Here is a 22,717-nt window from a genome sequence, read left to right on the forward strand (position 1 = left end):
GTGTAAATAAACGGCTTTAAACTGTATCTAACTCACAGGACATTTTAAGAATCTCAAAAGCTAACCTTGCAGGTCTGTGCATCTGTGATTCACTCAAATCCAACATGTTCCTTGAATCTTTGCACTTTAGGATACACAGCCAGAGAAATCTGCAGGCACCCAAACATACACGCTGTTCTTGGTACTGTGGGATAGTCATTACTCAATGATGAAAGATTGGTCCCTTTATTATTCTCCGCGACCAATCAGAGAAGCAGTTTGCATTTAAAATCCCTATAATCGCTCCCTTCCATCCACTGTTAGTGGACACGCATATCCACAAGCACAAGTATTACAGCTGTGAACATAGTCCCACATTTACAAATGTTTAAAGGAGAACACTCAGGCATAGACTAAGGAAGACGTCTCACATTAGAACACATAACTCATTAGTAATGAGTTTAGTTGGCCTACATTTCCCTCACTAGAACCATTAATACTCAGTGGACTCAAAGGGAAACTATATTTTCACGAGAAATAATAGCTTCTACAATTTTCATAGTGAAGGTGTACAAGAAGGCTTTGTGTTGTAGGGTGGCCTTGAGAAAGAAAAATCAAAGGACACACTAAAATAATGATAATAACAATAACAGCAGAGAAATAACAATGAAAAGACACCAACAACTAAGACACACATTAAAATAAATGAAAACGAACACAAGGAAAATGTAAAAACACAAAAATCGGATTATCTATCTGATTGAATATACAAGAATATATTATCTTAGCCAGTAAGAAATTCTTTATAAAAAACAAAAAAAAAGAAAGACCCATGACAATACACAGCAATACTTTTGGTTTCTGGTAAAAGTCTTTTTCCTCAGCTCCTATTTGCTATCTTATTTTTCTACTTCAAACCTTCATGAATTAAGAGCATCACATACTTGAATGTGACCATGAAAGTGCAACTGAAACAAAACCTGTTTGGCAAAAAAATAAACCTCTCATAAAAGTCCCAAGTCATTGACGATAGGCAAGCTCCAATGCTGAATACTTCAAGGGTCATGGTAAGGGTTGCTGAGGGCTCAGCATTGACAAATTCCTACCGAAAGTTGTACATAGAGAGGAAAAGGCATGAAATGATGACAGGTTGTTTGGAAATGCGGAGAAGAAGGTCTGATCAACAACTCACTCCAGCTTGACCTGCTGTAAACATCTTTAAGTCCACTAGGCTATTTTGACTGATTCTGACTATTAGGCTCTTAAATTGCTCTTATGCAACTTAGATTCAAAAGACTCGCTTAGTGAGGTACTAGCCATGAGGTGACCATGGCTAGTACCATGAAAAAGCCAAAGAAATTTGCCAACTTGTTCTGATGATGGGCCAAACAACTGTTGACAAAGCAAAGTGGGCACATAACAAGTTAAACCAATCTTAGCTTTGCAGCAAGCCATTGAAAAACATCCAGTGTAATCAAAGAATGATGCTGGCTCAAAATATAAAAGACAGATGCTTACACAACAAGAGTCTGCAATGACCACGAGCAATTAACTGTCAGCTACAAAGCAATGAGCCAACCACAACAAAATGAAATCTAAGACCTGCTTGTTCTCTATGGTGAATATTTTTGATTACTGCTGAAAAAAAAGAAAAAACAAGGCTGTCATTTGTGGTTTGATTTCAGTATTCTAGAAGGACACCCAGTGGTATTATAGGTTTAAATACATGACGAGTCTGTGTTCAGAGCTTTCTGCCAGACAGGTGCTCTATAACGTTGTTAATGCTGTTGAAAACTGTTTTTACTGAAACCTTGATCTTTTTTAAATCAGTTTTAGTAGTTTATCGCCTAAATCAACTCAAGCTGTAACAGAAAACTGAAAATGATATTTAAAACAAAAGAAAGCTTTTCTGCTGAATGACTGCTTGGTGTAAAGCCTTGAGGGCAAACTGTCACTCTCAATAGCAAAGGCAAATCAAAATTGACCCTAAATTAAGCACCTTGATTTGGCGATATATAAATAAAACTGAACTGGATCAAAATCCATAGCAAAAGATTCCTACTACAGTCACACTATGAGACAGGTCTATTAGGGAAACAGGTCTACTACCATTTGTGGTCAGCTGTCTTTATCGAAAAAACTTTAATGCACCACAACGATGATACGGCAATAAGACTGAGTCGATTGGGTGAAGTTGACAATTACATCCAATCTGTTTGCGATAAACTGTCACAAATCGGTTGTCATCAAAATACACAGAAATTCTTTTTATACAGAAATTTGTAGTCGGAACCTCATTGATTTGACACAGAAATTCACACATTCCTCCACAAATAGTGACAGAATTGCTGAAGGATTTAACAGAAAAATGGTACAGACTCTCAGCAACCTTAGTGTTACACAACCAGAATACCACCAGTGTGCCATCAATTAGGTCAAGTGCCCTATTGCAAAGAGAAAAATTACAGGTGAATTCCACTGGTTGGTAAAGACTGACTCAGATTGTTGGCACATGTAAATCTATCTGCGTTCATAAATTAGATGGCAACTAGTTGCAAACCTTCGACAATCTGTCTGAGAGTGACTGCAGTCAGTGCAGGTCTACCTGTGATTGTCTGGCTCCCACCAAGTGATCTGAACAACTGCTTTGGTTGCCCAGAGGTTGGAGGTTTTGCACATTTAACCAGAGGCTAACTATTTGCAATAGATCTCTGAATGTTTCAAGAATTCATTAATTAATAAATTCTCCTAGTTGGAAGAAGGCTGCTATTTTTATTTTTTTAAAACATTATCTTTTGGGCATTGTTGCCTTTACTTTATAGGGCAGTGAAGATTATAGGGGTGAAAGAGCCGGGGGTTGGATTACATTTTCTGCAGTTTATTCATTGACTTCACGTAGACCCCAAACTGTCACTGCCATCCACCATCTGTTTTCTATTCTTTATGTTAAATGCTTTTATGTTTTATTTATTTGTTCCCTTAATAATTTGTTTTCTTCTGAAGGACCATATTCATATTACTTTTCGTTTCATCTTCTTTATTTATTATATTTTGCTGTTTTTGCAGACATGTGAGTGATAGAAACAGTCCAACATCTGAGGGAGAAAAGCAAAATGAGGCAGGTGAGAAAGAAATAATTGAGTGAGATATTGAGAGAGAGAAGGTGAGCAGTGAGCTCGAGTGTGTTTGTGTGTTTGTGATTGTGTGTGACAGAGAATAACCGACCGTGTTTTACCAGATGACAGCAGTGTGGAGGCAGCGTGTTTTGTCATTTATCACTTGGAGAGCTTGCTTGTTAGAGCACACATACCTTAATAGTCATTCTGAACTGGGAGAACTGAGATGAGAGGAGGCATTTCATTACCACGCCAACACTACAAACACATGCAGCATACAGTATAATGTGAGAGCACAAAGACAGACGTACGGCGGTAACACAACATTTAGTATAAACATACACAGACGCAAAACGGATCCGCCTGTTGACAAGCACACTATACTGAAAAATAATCTGCGGCTTTCTACTGCACAGTCGATTTTGTTTCTGCACGTTTTTATTGGTGCCTTTTGCAGTTTGGTGTAAAATAATTTTAACAGTCATTTAATGTTTATCTTAGAGTGTTTGTTCTAGAAAATGTGATAAACTGTGAAAATGTGCAACTTTCTACAACCCAAACAAATATTACCATGGAGATCGTTTTCCTTGATATACTGCACGGTCTAAACAATTACATAATGCACATTTATTTTCTCCTCGGTAATTATTTAAATTCATTCTTTGAATTAATTTCTCCAATTTTATTTATAAAGCACATTTAACAAGTTATGTATATAAAAAGCGTGTTACATTTTAAATTAAAAGACCCATGCCCATGTGCATTGATAAAATTATCCTAACAGATAACAAAAATACATATAAAAGCCTGAATTCCTACAAGTCTCACTCTGGGTTGAAAGACAGAATAAAAATGAGTTTTAAGGATAGTTTACAAATGTGCAAAGTAGAAACCACGAGAAAAACAACTCATTCCACAGTTTAGAGGGTTATAGATGAGAAAGCTCACTCCCCCCTGTTCTTCAGTCTAGTCTTTGGAACACAGAGGTCAGCAGATCATAACCAAGATATGGTGTTGCCAACCCATCAAGGGATTTAACATCAGATTAGATTAAATCAGATTAAATATAAATACGACAAAGCTTATTTCTGCACCTACAGTCACTGGTCACAGCAGTGTAATGGAAATCAGTGTAAACCACAGGTGTTATTTGTGCAGTCTCGAATCTCTCATCATAAAAGCATTTATTGTCCTTTAGCTATTTATCCCTGTCAATAGACACTTACCTGAAACCGGCAGTTCAAGCACGAGGTGACTAATCCACCGGTGTAGTTCACTCGCTACACATCACGTTTCCTGGTCTGATTCTTGCATGTACGTAAAGCACCAATTGTGATTCTGCCCTCTGTTAATTAAACAGATCTTTGCGGGTGATGAGCGTGCTGAGACAGTCAAGCTCTCATTGTTACACCGTTCAAAGAAGGTGAGGCTCAGCTTGCATTTTACTGTATAAAAGCCCAAAAACTATCTCGTGTTTTAAATCAGAAAAACAGGACAGAGACAGAAAAATAATGACAGGAAAATAGGGAAGTCAAAAACAAATATGGAGTTAGACCGATGAAGAGACAGAACTGGATAGTGAAAATAAATTGTGCATCCACATGCGGATGAAACTCAAACGGTCCTGTGGAAAAAAACATGAATGGCACAGAGGAACGGAAGCAGGGCCATTTTAATGAAGTTATGGCAGTCATTATGTTGTCAAGAGCCCTTTGCCTCCACGGCCATGGCTGCGTTAGCTTCCTGGCTGTGTGGGAGTGCATAGCAATATGTTTCTGAAGGGACCAGCCTTGTTTATTGGCTTGATTGAAACCACTGAGGAAAACAGGCAGTTTTCCTTTCTCACTCGACTGATGTTATTTCTTTCCCTAATGAACACAGCGATAGCCGAGGAAACACAAGACAACCTCGAGGTTGTTCTCTAATCGTATTTTCAGGTTTTAAAAGGTTCAACGGTTTAAGTAAACACAAAGTCGCACGAAAATGCGGTTGGCATTAACTACTCCCTGCCATTTTTTGTCAATAAGAGGTAGCACAATGTAATTAGACTTGGCGACTCCAAATGAGTAAACACAGAAGAGTAAAAATTTTAAGAGAGTTCGAGGATAAGTATATTGAACTTTTTTTGCAGAGGTTGTTTTAAACTTTTACGTTTTGATGATTAAAGCTTAACACCTAGTTTGGTGGAATATAAATTCCTGTGAATTTTCCAGTTCAATTTGTCACCTGTTGCACTCTGGTGCAAATCAGACAACTAAATAATGGGTTTTAATCATATTAACCTCTCTGTTGTTGTGACAGCAAAGCAGACCAGACAGAGCACCGTCTGTATGCTCAGTGAGAAACCTTGTATGTGAAAGAGCTTAAAATGAACAGTTTATAAAACATCATTTGATAGTAACATCTATATATGTTTGAACCAAAACGTGTTGTACTAGCGATATTATATGAGAGGGATAAGGCTCTCATAAAATACTGAATAGAAATTAAACTCTTTGATGAAAAAACCTGTCTCCAAAGAGCCAATCGGCAGCCAAACCAAGAAACGTATGATCTAATCAGCTGCACTGATACATACATACTGATGAAGTTCAATTTCATATGTTTTAAAGGCATTTCTACTTGTTATTATACTGAAGTTGAAGGCAAGTGTACTTTTTTTGGCTTATTGTTTCCATAAAGGGCTTTGTGAATGAAATGTCACTGTAGAATGAGCCTGAATGAAGCTTTTATGTCCTGAAATTGTGCACATCTACAGTAGTAGTATAACTTACGTCTTTTTAACCCATATCTCTTTGGCAAGATTGCCAAACCTTTCCTGAGTCTTAATTCTGTACATGTAAGAGTCCCTCTGACCACTGACATTACAGATATAGCTGTTAACAAGATGGATGCAGAGTTGCAAGGCTTAGTTTTGGAAGGACTCTGCATATACCTAAACTCTTCACCCTATTATCCAGATGTGATCTGCATTTTGAAAGACTCCCGCCAGAACTTTCTTCCTGTTAAAAAAGAGTTTTTCCTTCCCACTGTCGCTAAGTGCTTTTAAAGGGGGTCATTTGATTGTTTCGGTTTATTGTAGGGTCTTTATCTTAAAGTGTCTTGAGTCAGCTGTTGGTTTTGTGATTTGGTGCAAGATAAATAAAATTGAACTGAATTCGTATCAATAGATTTAAAACCTATTCCATCTTTACCCAAATGCAACCGTCCATCCTGACATCACACTGAAGACATTCATTGTCTTTGGGAAAAATGCAATTTACAGAAAAGAAAATCAATACCAACAATGCCTTGCAGCCCTTTCACACATCATCAGCCATCGCATTATTTCTTTTCCCACTGTTTCCTTGTTTCCTATTTTTGACAGAATAACTTTTACAAAAAGGAAAACAAAGAATAAAACAAAAAAAAACACCCACGCACTAACAACTTTTTTTTTTACAGCCCATTTCATTTTTTTTTATAAAATCCACTGAGGGCTATAATACCTTAATTAGTAGACACTAAACTCTGTATTATGATGACTGGAATTGCTTCTCTGTGACACAGTGTCTTATTTTCAGATGTTAATGTTAATGATGATGATGATGATAATGTTTCTTTGTGCTGATTTTCCAGCTTTGAGTGAGTCAAGTTTGAGTGAAACTAAGTCTTTGGAAACCCGCACCTTTGTTTGTCTGCCTGATAGTTCACTGCAGGCTACAGAGAAACAAACAAAAATAATTTCCCTGTCAGAATCTCTTGCTGCATAAAAAATCAACAAACCATCCAAAAGCAACGAATCATGTGACTCAAGAAAAATACAATAAAAATGCAATACAATTCTGCAGCTTTTTAAAACCACCTTATGAAAGCAGGTGGTGCACGGGCTTCTGTGCAACCTTATAGATCTAATGCTAATGGAACAGACCAGAGAAAAAAAAGAAAAAACAGTCTTAACCTCGAGGCAACTCTTGCTAGTGTTACAAAAATAAATCTAGAAGTGCTCAGTGTAGCAACGTCATAACATTATCAATCCTTTAATAAGGGAAAATGACACGGGGAAAAGCAGAGGAACACCACATGGCTGTTAACTATAACATTTTAAAGCTTTTTTTTTTTTTTTTTTTTGCCTGTCCCATTTAGTTCTTTAGCCGTCAGAATTGTTGTCTGAAGACCAACAAGGATACCCAATGGATTTACTTTGCCAAATGGATCATCACGGCCTTGGTCCATTTGATCGACCTTTGTTGTTATTATTTATTATTTTATTTTCAGTTGTTACAGATGGGACAGACATGACTGGGGGATAGGAAAGGGAGAAAGAAAGATGAAGGAAAAGAAAATCAGAAGGGAAGAGGGACAGTGAGAAAGGGCACTTAAAAAGAGAAAGAAGAAAAGAAAATCTCCTGGATCACCTGTCTCAACATTTTAAATCATCATAGTTATCCAATCGCCAGCATCACAATAAAGGCCTTTACACACCAGATGCCTAAAATCTGTGCAAACATTACGTTTGTTAAAAATATTTTTCGGACTCCCCTTTTTCTCCTATTAATGCAGCTGTTCACACTGAATGCATATTTACGCAGGACGAATTTACGAGATTTGTTTTTTCAGTTTGCAGCGGAGCACAATTAAAGCGTCCAACATGGCGAAACATTTGATTGTTGTTGTGTCACAGAACGGCTCGCAATTGGCTCTCTGAAATGGTTTCTCTGCTTCTCCAGATATGGTCCCAGTTCTTCCAACAAGAGCTTAAACTGCTCAACTGACATTTTAAAATATGCACAAAAGCAATCATGATACACCTTCAACTCCTGGATTAAACTATAAAATTCTCCCTGTTGTTGCTTTCTCTTACGAATGGTTTATTAAAATCAGACACCAGTTCATCATTGCTTGATGTAAACTCCATTTTTTTCACAGTGCATTATACGAGGACGAATTTTTTGCAAAAACACACCTCAATTGGTGTACACGTCAAGCTCAAATTTGGAAAATTCAGGATAATGTGTCGGTTTTACCCAATGCTTTTGGTGGCACATTCACCATCTACACTTCTTTTCTGTGTAGTCTCCATGACTCCTCCAAACATGCTTTGGGCATGATGTTACAGTCACCTTAACATAAACATGTGAAGAGCCAAGAACGACCAATCAGAAGGAACTTTGAGTCTATTATTTCCTCTTCCTTTTAATCCAAAGGATGATGACGTATGGAGAATTATTCATTTCGTGGGTTCTTTCATATCTTTTGTTTGCCTCAGAGGTCAGATCAAATTGTCTAGTATAAAATAATTTTGTCTCCCTGCAAGGTTTACTTAAAAACATAATGTTTGTTTCCAGAGCTCCACTGACTGTGCTAACACATTGTTCTAAACCTAAGCATTTCTATTTAAACCCTCCATTAAAAATGTAGGAGAAAGGTAATAAAACATGCTGTGCTACAAACCCACTGTTCACTGAGCAGCAGGAAGGTAAGGGCATAAGGACCTCCCTGGATTCAAGCCTGCCCTTAAAAAAATGAGGGAGGGTGAAAAATTATTCAAGCTTGCCTGATGGGCTTTCCCCACAGTGGACATACATAAGTCAAAGTTACAAGGGACATGTCATTCTGTTGAAATTACTCGCTGGCTATGAATAAAATAAGCATTTGTGGTTCAGAAGTGGGAAATGGGTCTGCATAATGTACAAATGTATTTGTTTCTGCAAACAGTTCAAGCTTGTCAGTTATTATAAATATACTTGATCTTGCATTTTTGCATGTTCACGGTTCAAGTTATAAGGTTCTATCTATATTTTATATCTTTTTTATTTCATGCATACAAACACATGTAAGCATTCTCCGCTGGATGTAACCAGCATTCGTCTAATCAGTGTTTCAAATTACATATACAATTCCACCTCATCTAAGCCATGTTCTCTGTAGAGTCTCTGTAGCTGTACTGCAGAGCAGAGTAAAGAGTCGTGGGCATAGTGGGCTGTTGACCTCAGTGTGATACAGTTGGCCAGTGGAAGGAATACTTCAAGGATCTCCTGAATCTCTCTAACATGTCTTCTGTAGAGGGAGCAAACACTGGGTACAAAGGTGGTGGCATTCCTATGACCACAGCAGAGGTCTGATGTGGGTTAACCCTATCTCTAACTTTTTTTCACAAATTAATATAGTGTCTCAATGTTTAACTGTTAATGTTTGGGTTGATGCTCAAGAATTTGAATGGAAAAATCTTCAATTTCTGCATTTTTCCGTCATTAGCAGATCTAGTGATCCAGCCTTTTGGTGTACAGATCACATCTCACCATTCAAAATGAATCAGTATGAATATAATAGGCAATAACATGTTTTTTCCTGAGGCTGTTTAATAATTGTTATTTACAAAGCAAATGGAAAACATTTTACATTTATTTCATTTTGATGGGGTAAATTGAGCAAAGAACTTCAGAGGGTTATATGCACTAACTATCCTCTCCCCAGCCTCTCCTCCAAATCATCCAGACACCAAGGCATTCCCAAGTCAGCTGGGAATCTCTCCAGTGTATCCTGGGTCTGTCCCAGAGCCTCCTCTCCGTAGGATATGCCCAAAACTCTTCAGCTATGACACATCAAAGAATCATCCCATTCAGATGCAGAATATATAAAGACAAGGTCTCAGTTAGATGATCCTTGTCCCAGCCTTCAAAAATGTCCTGCTTAGTTGACAGCAACTAAATGAATCAAATGCAACCGTCCTAGGATTTCTGCTTATATTTAGCACTTTTGTACATTAAGCAGCTCAGTGATTCACAGCTTTTTTTGCACTAACTTGCATATCAAATAGAGCAACCCCCTGTATTTGTAGACACTAAGACGAGGTACATGAGCTAACCTACGTCCTCTCTTTCAGCTGCTCCCTTTAGTGGTTGCCACAGTGGACCACCTGCCTTAATCTCACACTATCCCTCTTCTGTCACACCAACCCTCTGCATATCTTCCTTCCCTACATCCATGACTCTTCGCTGGGGTCTTTCTCTTTTCCGGCTGTCTGGCAACATCCAGCACAAGGAACTATAAAAATGATTAACAAATGAATATATTTTCTCAATTTTTAAATGGATTTTTTAGTCATGTGACAAGTAAAAACTGAAAAACGTGGCGTGAGCATGGAGGGTGTTAGAAAGTGAGACGCAATAGCATGACAGATGTGGAAATTACAACGTAGAGAAACACAAAGCATTTAAAGAAGAAAGAGCAGGTTTTTTGACAACATAATGCATAAATAAGAACAAAAACAAGCATTAAAACTTAATGGCGTAACCTGAACCATTAAAATAGAACAAAAATGAGGAGAAACTAAGAAAACTGTGGAAGAAAAATGAAAGAACTATTAATTACATCCACATACACTGATTAAACGTAGCAAGTATTGGTACCAATGTCCTTGATCCACCCTTCTTAATGGTCTGACCAATATCCAGAAACCCGTTGCTAGGCAACACCCCTACAATTCTGGTATGCCATTCAATACTAAATCACCTACCTCCAGGAAGACATAGTGAAATGTCTGTATTTGTACGTTTATGATGCTAACAGTGCAGATTTTAGTGACTTTAGTATTTATGTCTTGGTGGACAACTGCAACTCAGGTGCATCCCGTTTTGGATCAACTGCAGTTTTGCACGATGCAGAAGTAGATGGCTAATTCCTGCTAATTACATTTGATTGAAAAAACCCAATGGAGCATCCAATTAAAACAAGGCCTGGGAAATAGCTTTTAACCTCCCATTGAGCTCCCAGTGCATGTGTGTGTGGTCTGGGTGTATGCTCAAGCATCCTCATGTCTTGTACATGGGACATCATGAGTAATAGCAGGAATAAATGCAGGGACGTGAGGAGAATTCACATACATGGACTTGTCTGAACTTAACTTGCGCGCAGAGAAAAATGCATACGGAATTTAAAACCCACAAATCAAAACTAAAAACATGACAGTACATATCAATATGCAGCGAAAAGACACCTATTTTTAATGTGAGGCTAGTCTGTCATCAAATAATCAAGAAGAAGCAACAGAAAAAGATCAGTGGCGAAACTGAGATAAATAAGAAGAAAAGAGCATTTAAAAGCAGTAAAAATAGAAAACTAAATACGGCACAGACCATAAAGCTATCTTAAATATAAATAAAAATATTAATTAATTATTAAATTTTGTTATTATAAAAAAAATCATAATTACAAATTTAAAAAATGCATTTAGTGTAAATACATTCAGCCTCATTTACACAACCATCACTTACATACAGCCAAATGTATGCCTCCAAGTTTCAGGTTAACTCCTACTAATCTGTCAGATGTCATATTTCAGTCTATTGAAATTCTAGCCAATTACCAGAGACTTTAGGATTTAGTCACCTGTAACACGTATAGTGAGATAGCGTCACTTTAATATCCTGACGGCAACATGACGTGTGCATCACATGAAATTATCACATTGCATAGTTACCACATAGCAACAGGCTCAAATAACAGACCAGGCATCAGTGGACCAAGTAGCATACATGTTGTATACATAAAACCTGACTGACTTGTTTTTTTGTGCCAAATCACAACAACAGTCATCTCAAGGTGCTTTAAGGTAAGGACCCTAAAACGATACAGACAAGAATTAAAGTTAGCTCACCATCAGCCCTCACTTACACTCAGGTACTCGCACTCAAAACCAAAAACACTGCATGTGAACTAAAAAACAGTGTTTGTGATTTTCATATTTTTTCTTCATTTTTACAGAGAAATTGTATTTAAGTGACAAACATGAACTCCTTAATCTGTATTTTCTTAATATCTATATAAGAATTTTCATAAGGAACTGGTGGTTTGCAAATCCACAAGCCAGCTAACACTAATAAACACAAACACACGGCCACAAACAGAAACGCACACATTCAGGATATAAACTGTGGATGCTAGCCACTCATACAGGAAGCACCTGTCAGCTGGTGTTGTGGGACAGCCAAGGACTTGCTTGTTTGTTTCTCCCCCCTTTTCACTCACTTTCTATGTGAGTTTGTGTGTGTGTGTGTGTGTGTGTGTGTGTGTGTGTGTGTGTGTGTGTGTGTGTAGTGTGTGTGTTTGTGTATACCACTGTCCAACATCTCCCTTTCTCGCTCTACACCCCCCTCACCTCTCCACCTGCTGTTCCTTCCTTCAGTCCATCCCGCCTCTCTTTCTGTCGTACTTCATACAAACCATCATACCGCCATCAGAGATCACTCTCACGCTTTCTGTGCACCTGTGACTGAAAAACAGACTCGCTCAGTCTTTCTATGCCTTCCTGCTCATTACAGCCCCAAGGCAGCCACTTCATCACTGAGAAAAGGCAGAGATAAGCTACAAGAGTACACCTGTGCCTGGTATGAATGCCAAATCCAGTGTCAGTGACAGCCAATTCCAGGCCAAATAATGGAATCAGCAAACCTCAGCTTCAGACAAATCAGCCTGACAGCTTTATCTCTCACTCCCAATTTCAAAGCACGTTACCAACCTCATTATCAAATGAGAAAAGCAATCAGTGAAAAAAAGTGAAAGATGTTCACTCCCCTACCCCCCACTGTTCACGAGGGATTACGTTTACTAAGCTCATTTACAAATGGAACAGGTGGGAAAGAAAAAGAGACATGTTTTTTTTATTTTACCAGAAGATGTTTTGAGGGTTTTTTTTAACAAAAGTGTCATGATCCAACCAGCCAGGAACACACAGGCACAAATGTAATCTTCAAAAAAATGGGTTTTATTATACCCCCAAAAAGGACAAGATGATTACAAAAATTCAAAATAACAAAAATAAAGTTTTTAAGAACCAAGTGGGCCCATAAAAGAGGTTAACTTAACAGAACGCTACTCAAAAGTCACTTAACAAAAACATAACTCAACAAACTGACCTGCTCAAATGAGAAACAGCTCCAGTTATATAGCAAATGAATAAACCATTATATACACCAAAGGTGAAAACTAAAGAGATAACAGCTAACCATCATTCAAGAAGAACCCCATTCCCCCTGCATGATCACAATAGATGGTCCAGTCCACTTTATTGGCTTCTGCATTTAAACCAGCTCCACCCTCAGCCTTCTCTTTCAGCCAAACCAGGAAGGACTGAAGCGGAGGTCAGGTAACTCAGAAAGAGCAGAAATATAATCAATATAACATATACCTATATAAAATAACAAACAATGCAAAGCAAAGTCTATGCCACCATTTGGGCTATAGCTTAGTGCTGTCATGCATTACAGGTAAACTCAAAATATCAAATTAGTTAACTTATGATCACAGAAGCTTTAGAGCATAACGTAAACATAAGACAAAAGACCAAATGAATATTACCTAAGTATCTCAGTTGTGTGGTTGCATGCATCCATCACAAAAAGAAATATAAATATACAATGTTGTATATTAACCTCATATATATTTATATTTGTTGACTATATGTGCCAAAGAATACAGGATTGTGTGGCTGCAGCAACTCAGGAGGACGAAATAATCCAAACTATCACCTCAGATGTTTCCTGGAAGAAAAGGGTGCGGCCGGCACTACTTGAAAGTGACATAAATCCCTAATTAAACTGTCTCTATACATTTAGTCATTGTTCATTGTTAATTTTTGTGTTGTGACTATGTGCACAGTCTGAAACTGTCAATGCTTAACTCGCAATTATAATAAATATACGCCTGATAAAAACGTACATCGATTACAACAGAATTAAAAATAAAGAGCTTGCATAAAGTGAAAACCAACTGCTTCCATTCAAAGTTTAGAGCAAAAAGTAAACTTTTTTTTTTACCTTTCTCTGAACTGCAGGCTTAACTTAAACCACATGAAAGACAGCAAGTTTAAAAGAGTAATATCAAATAACACATTTTCATTTCAAGGTAAATATTTAAAAAGTCCACCTACTCTTTCTCCCTCACTGAACTATGAAGAAAAAAAGATTCTCAACTTAAAAACTGCTGGAAAAGTCTGTTTTTACCGTATGGACAGAGTGCTGCAAAAAAAGGGTTGACCCACTTCCTGATTTCTCTTTTTTGAATATTTGTCACAGTGATGTATTTCAGATCATAGCTTTTTTTTAAACTTACATTTAAACTTAAAATGTGGTTGATTTCAATTAAATGTAATTTATATAGCATCAAATCCCAACGACAGTTGCCTCAAGGCCCTTTGTATTGTAAGGTAAAGACCCAACAATAATACAGAGAGTGATAGAGGATAGAGGCTGACGATCAGAAACAAGTGCAACAAATATGCAAAGAAAGAAAAGAAACCACAAAAAAAGACACATAAACGCAATTAAACTGAGACTGACTTTCAGCACAATGAAAGTTTCCTTTCTGATGATGATTTTAAAGAAATGTTGCCGTGTCAAACTGGAAAGTGAGGAACAAACATCCAACAACCGGCACAACAATTAGTCCTTCTTCTCTTTTTGAAAGGAAAGAGACTTTAAAGTAATGGTAAATGGCCTGTATTTGTATAGCGCTTTACTAGTGCCTAAGGACCCCAAAGCACTTTACACATCCAGTCATCCACCCATTCACTCACACATTCACACACTGGTGATGGTAAGCTACATTGTAGCCACAGCCACCCTGGGGCGCACTGACAGAGGCGAGGCTGCCGGACACTGGCGCCACCGGGCCCTCTGACCACCACCAGTAGGGAACGGGTGAAGTGTCTTGCCCAAGGACACAATGACCGAGACTGTCCAAGCCGGGGATCGAACCGGCAACCTTCCGATTACAAGGCGAGTTTTTGTTTTGACTCATTAGGATGAATTGAATGATGCTGAGATAAGCAGCACTCAGATCACAGGTCAAGCCTACTTTAGCTAATGTGAAATAATGACAGTCAGAGTTCCTTCCTGAGCTCTATTTATCAGTAAGTCTTCATGACAGAATGTGTGTGTGTGTGTGTGTGTGTGTGTGTGTGTGTGTGTGTGTGTGTGTGTGTGTGTGTCTGCATGTGGGTGTGAAGTAAGTGTGTGACCACTATGTAATTATGGATTTAGTGAACCCCAGGCTTAGTGTGACTCTATCGACCTCAGATTTGTTGGGTGGATACATAATGATGATATGTGTGTGTAAGCAAGTGAAGGTGCCCTGTGTGCAGCTTGTTTTACATGCATATCGAATATTTTCCACCTATTCCCAAAGTTATTCGTCTAAGCGTTACTGCCTCCGTGTGTGTGCATGTGTGTCTTAAAATCTTTTTGCTGACGATGGGAAGTCTTACAAAGTCCACACTGTTTACAGTCCCACGGTGCATTCACAGGGCAACCCGGCCAGTCTCCTAAAAAACATACTGGCTCTAAACCGAATTCACTGATATGCAAGTCAGAAGGTTGGGAACCAAGAAGCCGTCTCCCCATCAGACGATGTCTTCACTGAGTTTCAGTTTTCTTTTTTTAACTTTTAAATTCTGTTTTTTTTTTTTTTTTAGATGGATAATTCTGCAGTTACACTAGAGAAAACAGTGGTTTATGATCTCAACATGACAAAAATTACTGTAACCATGTTTTCAATGAAGGTCTCATGTTAGCTTTGAAATAGCTGCTCTAAAAATGGAGAAAATGACTATGGCAGTCAGTCTGCTATCAGTTTGCATTTAAACGGCATCAAGGTAGCAATTAACTATGACAAATCTGCAAAAATTACAAGTCTGTGGCTGTAGCAAACCACTTGCTATGTACATACACAGAAATTCACATTTCATAGAGATTCAACTACAAAATGACATACAGATAGTTGGCAACCAGTCCAGTCCTCTATCGCAGATCGACTGCAAAGTGCTGGCAACCTGTCGATATTTATAGAAATACATTTGTAAACCTTAGACAACCTGTCTGAAAATGACTGCAGACAGTCCGACCAGTCACCAGACCACAGTTGTTATGTGACTGGTTACCTCCCACCACTTGTGCAATCACTACAAGTACTTGCATTTAGTCTTTGACAGCAGAAACATTTAATGTAACCACCAGGCAAACAGTAATTTGTCCTGGCAAGGAGCCCGCCCCTCTGTTTTAACTCTAATGTGACTGAGCCATAAGAAACCAAAGCAACTAACTAGGTTGAGTAAATCGGGTTAAAATAATGTTAAAATAGAGCCTTTCCTTTGTTTTTAAGTTTCAGGGTGATGAGCCCACATTCTTTTTCTAACACATTTTTTTTTTTTTGCCTTACAAGAAACATTACTACTTTATATATTATATTAACATTTTTATTATAACGCTAAGAACACTAAACAACTAAAAAAATGCAGGACTCTTTTAAAACTGATCCTGCACCCTCCGCTTTCATCTGTGCTGCTGTGTGTTTGTGTTTGTGTCAGCTCACGTGTCTCACTGCATGAATTAATAGCTCCACTGTGAGTCTATAAGGTTGAAATACCACATTGTAAATTGTTGACATTAAATCCATTTTATGTTGCAGGCTGACCCAGAAAAACAAAATTATGGTTACACTTGCTCTTTTGCTAATTGGAGATGCATTTATTTACAGAATATAAAGTAGTACCTACACAGCTTTAAGCTCTGATCGAAGGCTCATCTAACTACATCTGCATCTAACATTACTCTAATGAATGATGTGCAAATCCTCCTGGTTTAGTTATACAATTACTTGGTATACAGTACAAGCAAACTGGATGAAGAATAAATAAATAAGCTACGTATTATCAGAAAAAGCTAAAGAAGTGTAAAAGCAGAAAATTAAACCTCAAACTTGTGTACACCGTAACTTAGATCTGACTTGAGCTAAAATGAGTTGTGATAGGAGCTGAAGAGTACAGTGTAAGCACAACAAAAGCTAAATGCTAGTCCACACATATTATATTAAAAGCAGGAGTTACAAGGGAAAAGCTTCTCCTAGAAAATATGATCATGAAATCTTTGTTGTTCTCAGGCAAAAAATTCACATCTTCAAAAGATTCAATTTGCATTAAAAGTCAGATCAAACAGAGATGCACACAGACGTCTGCTTCACATCTGTTCGTGTCATCAACATCCCCCTGATATATGCAGAATCCTGTCTATCTACAGTTAGCTTGCTGGCTACATGACAAAGACAGACCAGATAAAGTAGAATCGGCAGACTGCTGCTGCGCCCATGGTTTCGCCTCCCAAGAGGAAGTGTCACAGACAAACACAACTACAGACAGGAATATTTTAAATCTCACATTTTTGTGAAAGGCAACTGTGAAATTTCTCCCGGGTAGCTCCACCATATTTAAAGTCACCGCCAACAGCTTGACAATAAAGACAAAAAAATCTACCTGTTTGTACATAATGCACATGTGAGGAGCGACTACACTGACCAATCAGAAAATCTGTGAAAACATATTAAGGGTGAGTGTGTGTGTGTGTTCTGGGGTGAAAACAACTCGTTATTGTAACTACAAAAGAATTGGAAAAAAGCGAGGGAAATGTAGGAGAAGTCTGTGACATTATTACTCACCAAGGCCAGGCGGGCTTTCAGGACATGGTGGCAGTGGTTTGGGAGACGGTGTCTGAGTGTTCTCCGGCTGCACACTTGGCACCAGCTGCTCGCCTGTGGCCAGGTAGCTGGCTAATGTGGCGTTGGGCCTGGAGAGGTTGTAATAGTAATAATGATGTCCGCTCCCTGCCCCACTAACATTGCTCCTGGATCCGTTGCGGCCATTGTTAAAGCGACTGAAGAGGTCGAAGCGCTGCGAGTACACATCGAAGTACAGGATCATCATGATGAGGAAATGGAGCAGGCAGAGCAGCAGCACGCCTTTACAGATGCGCTCCAGAGTCCGGCCCAACATCAGCCGGGTCATGGCAGAGGAAGACGACTGTCCTGCGGCGGCCAGCCACGACAACGCTGACGTGGCCAGGTTAGGGGCATGCGCTCATCCCGACGGACATGTGGGTAAAATCAGGCTACTGTTAGATCTCTGATTAGGTTATTTCATACTCAACGATCTGACTTCAGCAGGGGTCATGGGATTACTGATGAGAATGGGCAAGGTACACCATCACCTACGCCTGCTTTTCCCAAAATGTGATCAGCCAGCTTGTTTCTGGCGTGTCCTGAGATTCCCTGCATGACAAAAAGTACTAAATGCTATAGTTTCTATTTATCACAGCACTCCTCGAGCCTGGTGAAAAGCATGGATAGATCAATTTAAACTACAAAATAAGGTGGCTTTGTGAACATACTCATATGAAAATGTGGTAAAGGGTTTAGTTGGCCATCATCAAAGTATCAAACTATGGCTGATGCCAGAATTAAAAGGCAGTCCACTTCAGTAGCTAGTGCTGCAAAGCTCTAAATATGTGCCGATACCAGAGATGGCTCAGATGTTCATCGTTGTAAAGAAGAAAAGTGTAAAGCGTCAGCTGACATGTCTGTTGGGTCGATCTCTTCTCACATGTCTGCTCACGGGTCCATCAGACTTTGTTGGATGGTGAACACGGTCCTCTTTAGTCTCGCAGCGTTAAATGTGGAAAGCCTCAGCGACCTGGAAGATAGAAGTTAGATAAGAAAGAAATACTTTAGGATGAAGCCAAATCATCTTAAGTTCATTTTAATTACACTAATAAATCTTTTTTCATTAAAATAATGGCTTTGTGCTGTTAAATAACATTAATATTTTGGCTTCTTATTTAAACAGGAACAGGTGAAGTGTTATTAATTGAAGCTGTGCATTTCGACTCCGTGCAGTGACTTTTTGTACCATTTGCTGCATAAAATCAAACTGGGCATCATCGATCTTCCGCTGGCATTTTCAGTATTCTGTGACCTTGTTCGTATTTGAAATGCCTGGTTTAATAGCAGTGAAATAAATTTAGGAGTTCTCTCTCATCAGAGAAAGAAGTACACATGGGGATTTGGCAAAAACAGAATCAACAATAAAAGCATCTACAGGCGCAAACAAACACCAAGCCTTGACTGGGGCGGTTCAGCCAAATTGACATGCCAAGTCAATTTTCCAGTCAAGTGATTTAAAAAGCATTTATGATAGAATGAGAAGGCAAGTGGGAATACACAATGCAATGAACATGTGAGCAAAAGGAGAGAGAGAGAGAGAGAGAGAGGGAGCACTTAGAGCATTCCCACAGGCCAATCGTACTGAAGGTTTATAGCTTTTCCAATCAATGAGAGAAAAGGAGGAGATGAGGTTGAAGATGATGATAAAAACCCTGAAAGGCACGAGACTTTCTGATGAAAAGAAAAAGAATTAGAGGGAAACACAGAGGCGGTAATAGATATCTGTATATGAATGCTGGTATTCTGAATGAACGTCAGCTCAGTTTCTCTACAGGTTAAAAAGACAGACACACTAGACAATCAGAGGAGGTTTTGCATACCCGGAAAAATTATTCTTGTCCTAACAACTCTGTCTTCAAATACAAGCGAAAGCAAGACCATCTTTAAGTGAAGACGTCACTTAAAGAAACGGGAGGGTTTTATCTTTTTAATTATCCGTCCGGTGGGCCCGTTTTACAAGTGCTCTTTAAATGACTGTAACTATGTTAGCATCTGCGCTAAAGACAAAAAGGGTTTGTAAAGAAGAGAAGATAAGCATTACTGTAGCACAAAGCATTCACAGCATACTGCTGTCTGGACACAGAAACAAAGCTCCAATTAGAGTTTACCATGTGCACTTCACATTACCAACTCCTCAACCATTTTCAGAGCCAAAATTACAAAATAAGTCCAGGCGACCATATATGTCAGTTTTTAAAATCCACTCCAACATAACATATACACTCGTGTACCACTTTGGTAGATAGACATTTTGAAAAATGAGAATAAAAAGAGAATATATCCAGTGACTGGTAGTTCTCTTGGCAAAAATGCCTTGTTGATACAAGGGTTCAGAGAGAATGGCAAGACTGCTTTGAGCTGATAGGAAGCAAAGAATAACTCAAATAATTGTTACAACCGTGCAGGAGAACATCTCTGAACACACAACACATCAAACATTAAAGCAGATGGGCTGATGCTTAAATTTTGCACTGGCAATAGGGAGTCCAAACCAGTACTAGTGTTCCTAATAAAGTTTCCAGTAAGTTTCCAGCAAGTCTAGAAACCTGTTTAAAACTTACATGTGGTATTAAAACAGGTCATTACTTACTCAGATGCATATTGGTTTAAATCAGAACTTAAATCAGGCAATTTCATTCAAGGTGATTAACTGGTCATTGAAATGTCATGAAATGATTCTAATAAAAAATGACCACAGTGATTTCCAAAGGCACAAGATGGCTTTTAGGAAATTCTCTTTCAGCTGAACAAAAACTCAGCGGCATTTACTGAACATTGAATAATAAAAAAAAAAACATCTAAAGTTCTCAGTTTGCAAATGAGTTGTCATTTTTTACAAGCAAAACTAACTGAATTATTAATTATCAGCATATCTGACTGAGTTTCTCTTGATTGAGCAACTAATCCTTTCAAGTCTAATGAGGCTTTCAGACAGGAAATGACAAAGGCACTGCTGTGCTCGGAAAGCCATTATTTCCAATGGCTTGCACTAAGCAGAGCACAGTGCAGCACTCAGTAATTTGTACAGTCAAACTTCAGCTGAGGTTGGAGCACTTCACGCTGTGACAAATGCACACATGGCTAGTAAAAAATCCATGCGGCGGCAGGCAGGGAAGGCAAAATGGTTTCTCTGAATGATGTGACTTGTGTATAAAGACCTTAAGAGGAAAAGCCTTTCCTGGAAAAAGGCTTCAATCCAAAAAAGACATGCCAGGTGTGCACTCCAAAATGTTTAGGTTTCCCTAAACAGTACTTTGGTGACATGTAAAAAAAACAAAAAACTTTTTTTTTACATAAGTACAAATTAAAATGTTACATTAAGTGGAATCAAATGTAATATAATTGATTGGGAAGCTTATACCAAGTATATTTTACTGATTAAATATTTGGATAAATAAGCTTGATTTGATATATTTCAGTAACATTTTACTCAAATTATTGGTTCATGTTTACGAGGGCAGTTTCCACAGTTTCATAGGATATTTAAAGCTTTTGAATTAAACCCCACTATGTTTTAAAAACTATACCTAACTTGTTTTGTCCTTTGTGCCCCCTTAAATGGTCGGCTGAATTCAGCAGTAGGAATATATTGCATCCTGAGATTGGCTTTAAAACAGGACCTGATTTTGTTGAGTTTTATGTTTGTATTCTTTTGAATTCTACTGTTTTCTCTTTCTATAAAATGGAAGAAAAAGAAAGATCTCTAACTTTCTACAAGAAAAACTTTTACAGCCAGAAAAATAACATTTTCAAATAATGACCTGTCCAACTGACAAAGTTTCCAGCCTTTGGGTACGATGCTGTACCATCTGCTTTACTCTGCGTTCTGATGCTGACTTTTGAGGCAAAATGTAATAAATTTAAACACATGTTGGGTGACTGAGCTGATGGTCGTGGCCTGTCCAAAAAGCTGGCTGCCTTTTGTCTGTGGGCAGCAGTGTTAAAACTGCCAAGACCGAGCCTCGAGGGTGCGTGTTTGAATGATGTGTCTGCGAATGTGTGAGTGTGCGCAACTTGCCAGTTAATGAGATGGATTTCTGCTGACCGAAGGACCCGGACACTGCATGTCAGTCACACCATAATGCTTGTGCGAGCCAGGATTTATTTCCCAGCCGTGCTGCTCTTCAGTGGCTAAACAGGCCGACACGTAATGTATCGGGGTAAATTTTTCAAACGTGCAGTCAGGCAGTCAGACAGATAATCAGTCAGACAGACTGAAGAGTTTTTGCCCCATTTTCTGCTTCAGCTGCAGAGCTCAGGGACAAAAAGGTTGCCACTGGTGTCGAGCGGGTATTAAAGTGTTTGAGAGTCAAGTGTAGCGCTACTGAAAATCAGCAGCAGCAAAACAAAAGAAATAAATCGGGAGAAAGGACTGAGATTCAGTTTTCCCTTGGACGACCGGCTGCACAGCATTTATCAAAGATCAATGTAGATAGCGTAAACATCACTGCTTTTGCTCTCTTGTGGGGTACAAAACAAAGTCCATGGGTGCTAAATCCATCTAGACATCGGCTTATTTATTTGCTAACATTTCGCTCAACTGACTTTTCTTTAAAGAAGTATAAGTTTGTTTTGAAAAAGGTCAGCAGAGCGAAACAAAAGAGGAAATGTGTGTCTTTCAGCCTCTTTTTAGCGCTTGTCTCTCCCGCTCAGCCCTTTATTATCTCTCTCTGGGAGCAGAGATTGTATAGATGGCAGACAAAGTGCTCACCTTCAATTTAATATGTAAATGTAAACTAGGGAGGAACACGATGACCAGGAATGAATTAATTACATCTCTAAAGCTCATAAATCTCAGAGTATGGAGATGCACCAGGCAGAGAGAGAAGAGACAGATAAAGGTAGAGACATAGATCTTTTATGTAGTTTGTGTAGTTTATTCAAGGATCCCTGAAACTCCCTTTTTAACAGCAGCAATAAATTTCATAACAGTCCCTGATCATATCGCGCCTGCCAAGGAACCCACAGAGAACTGCTGTTAAAATATGTGAAGTAGAATATAACTGCTTGTTTCCATCTCTGTTAAGTTTCAAGGCTGAGAAAGATACTGCAGATGAGAAGGAGGGGAATATGAAGATCACTAAATCTACTATAAT

At 38.5% G+C, this 22,717-nt stretch overlaps 1 protein-coding gene across 2 annotated transcripts in view; it reads right to left on the reverse strand.

Moving 5' to 3' along the window:
* b4galt2 (UDP-Gal:betaGlcNAc beta 1,4- galactosyltransferase, polypeptide 2) overlaps positions 1 to 22,717 on the reverse strand; it is a 210,820-nt gene that overhangs the window by 164,648 nt on the left and 23,455 nt on the right. For both annotated transcript variants that reach the window (XM_040018758.1, XM_040018749.1), the window contains exon 2: positions 17,562 to 18,591. In XM_040018758.1, coding sequence (XP_039874692.1) covers positions 17,562 to 17,907 — 346 coding nt within the window. In that variant the 5' untranslated portion in view covers positions 17,908 to 18,591. The remainder of the gene's footprint in view (positions 1 to 17,561; positions 18,592 to 22,717) is intronic.

The sequence above is a fragment of the Simochromis diagramma genome, unplaced genomic scaffold (assembly GCF_900408965.1).
Source record: "Simochromis diagramma unplaced genomic scaffold, fSimDia1.1 OVJJ01000205.1, whole genome shotgun sequence".
Classification (NCBI taxonomy): domain Eukaryota; kingdom Metazoa; phylum Chordata; class Actinopteri; order Cichliformes; family Cichlidae; genus Simochromis; species Simochromis diagramma.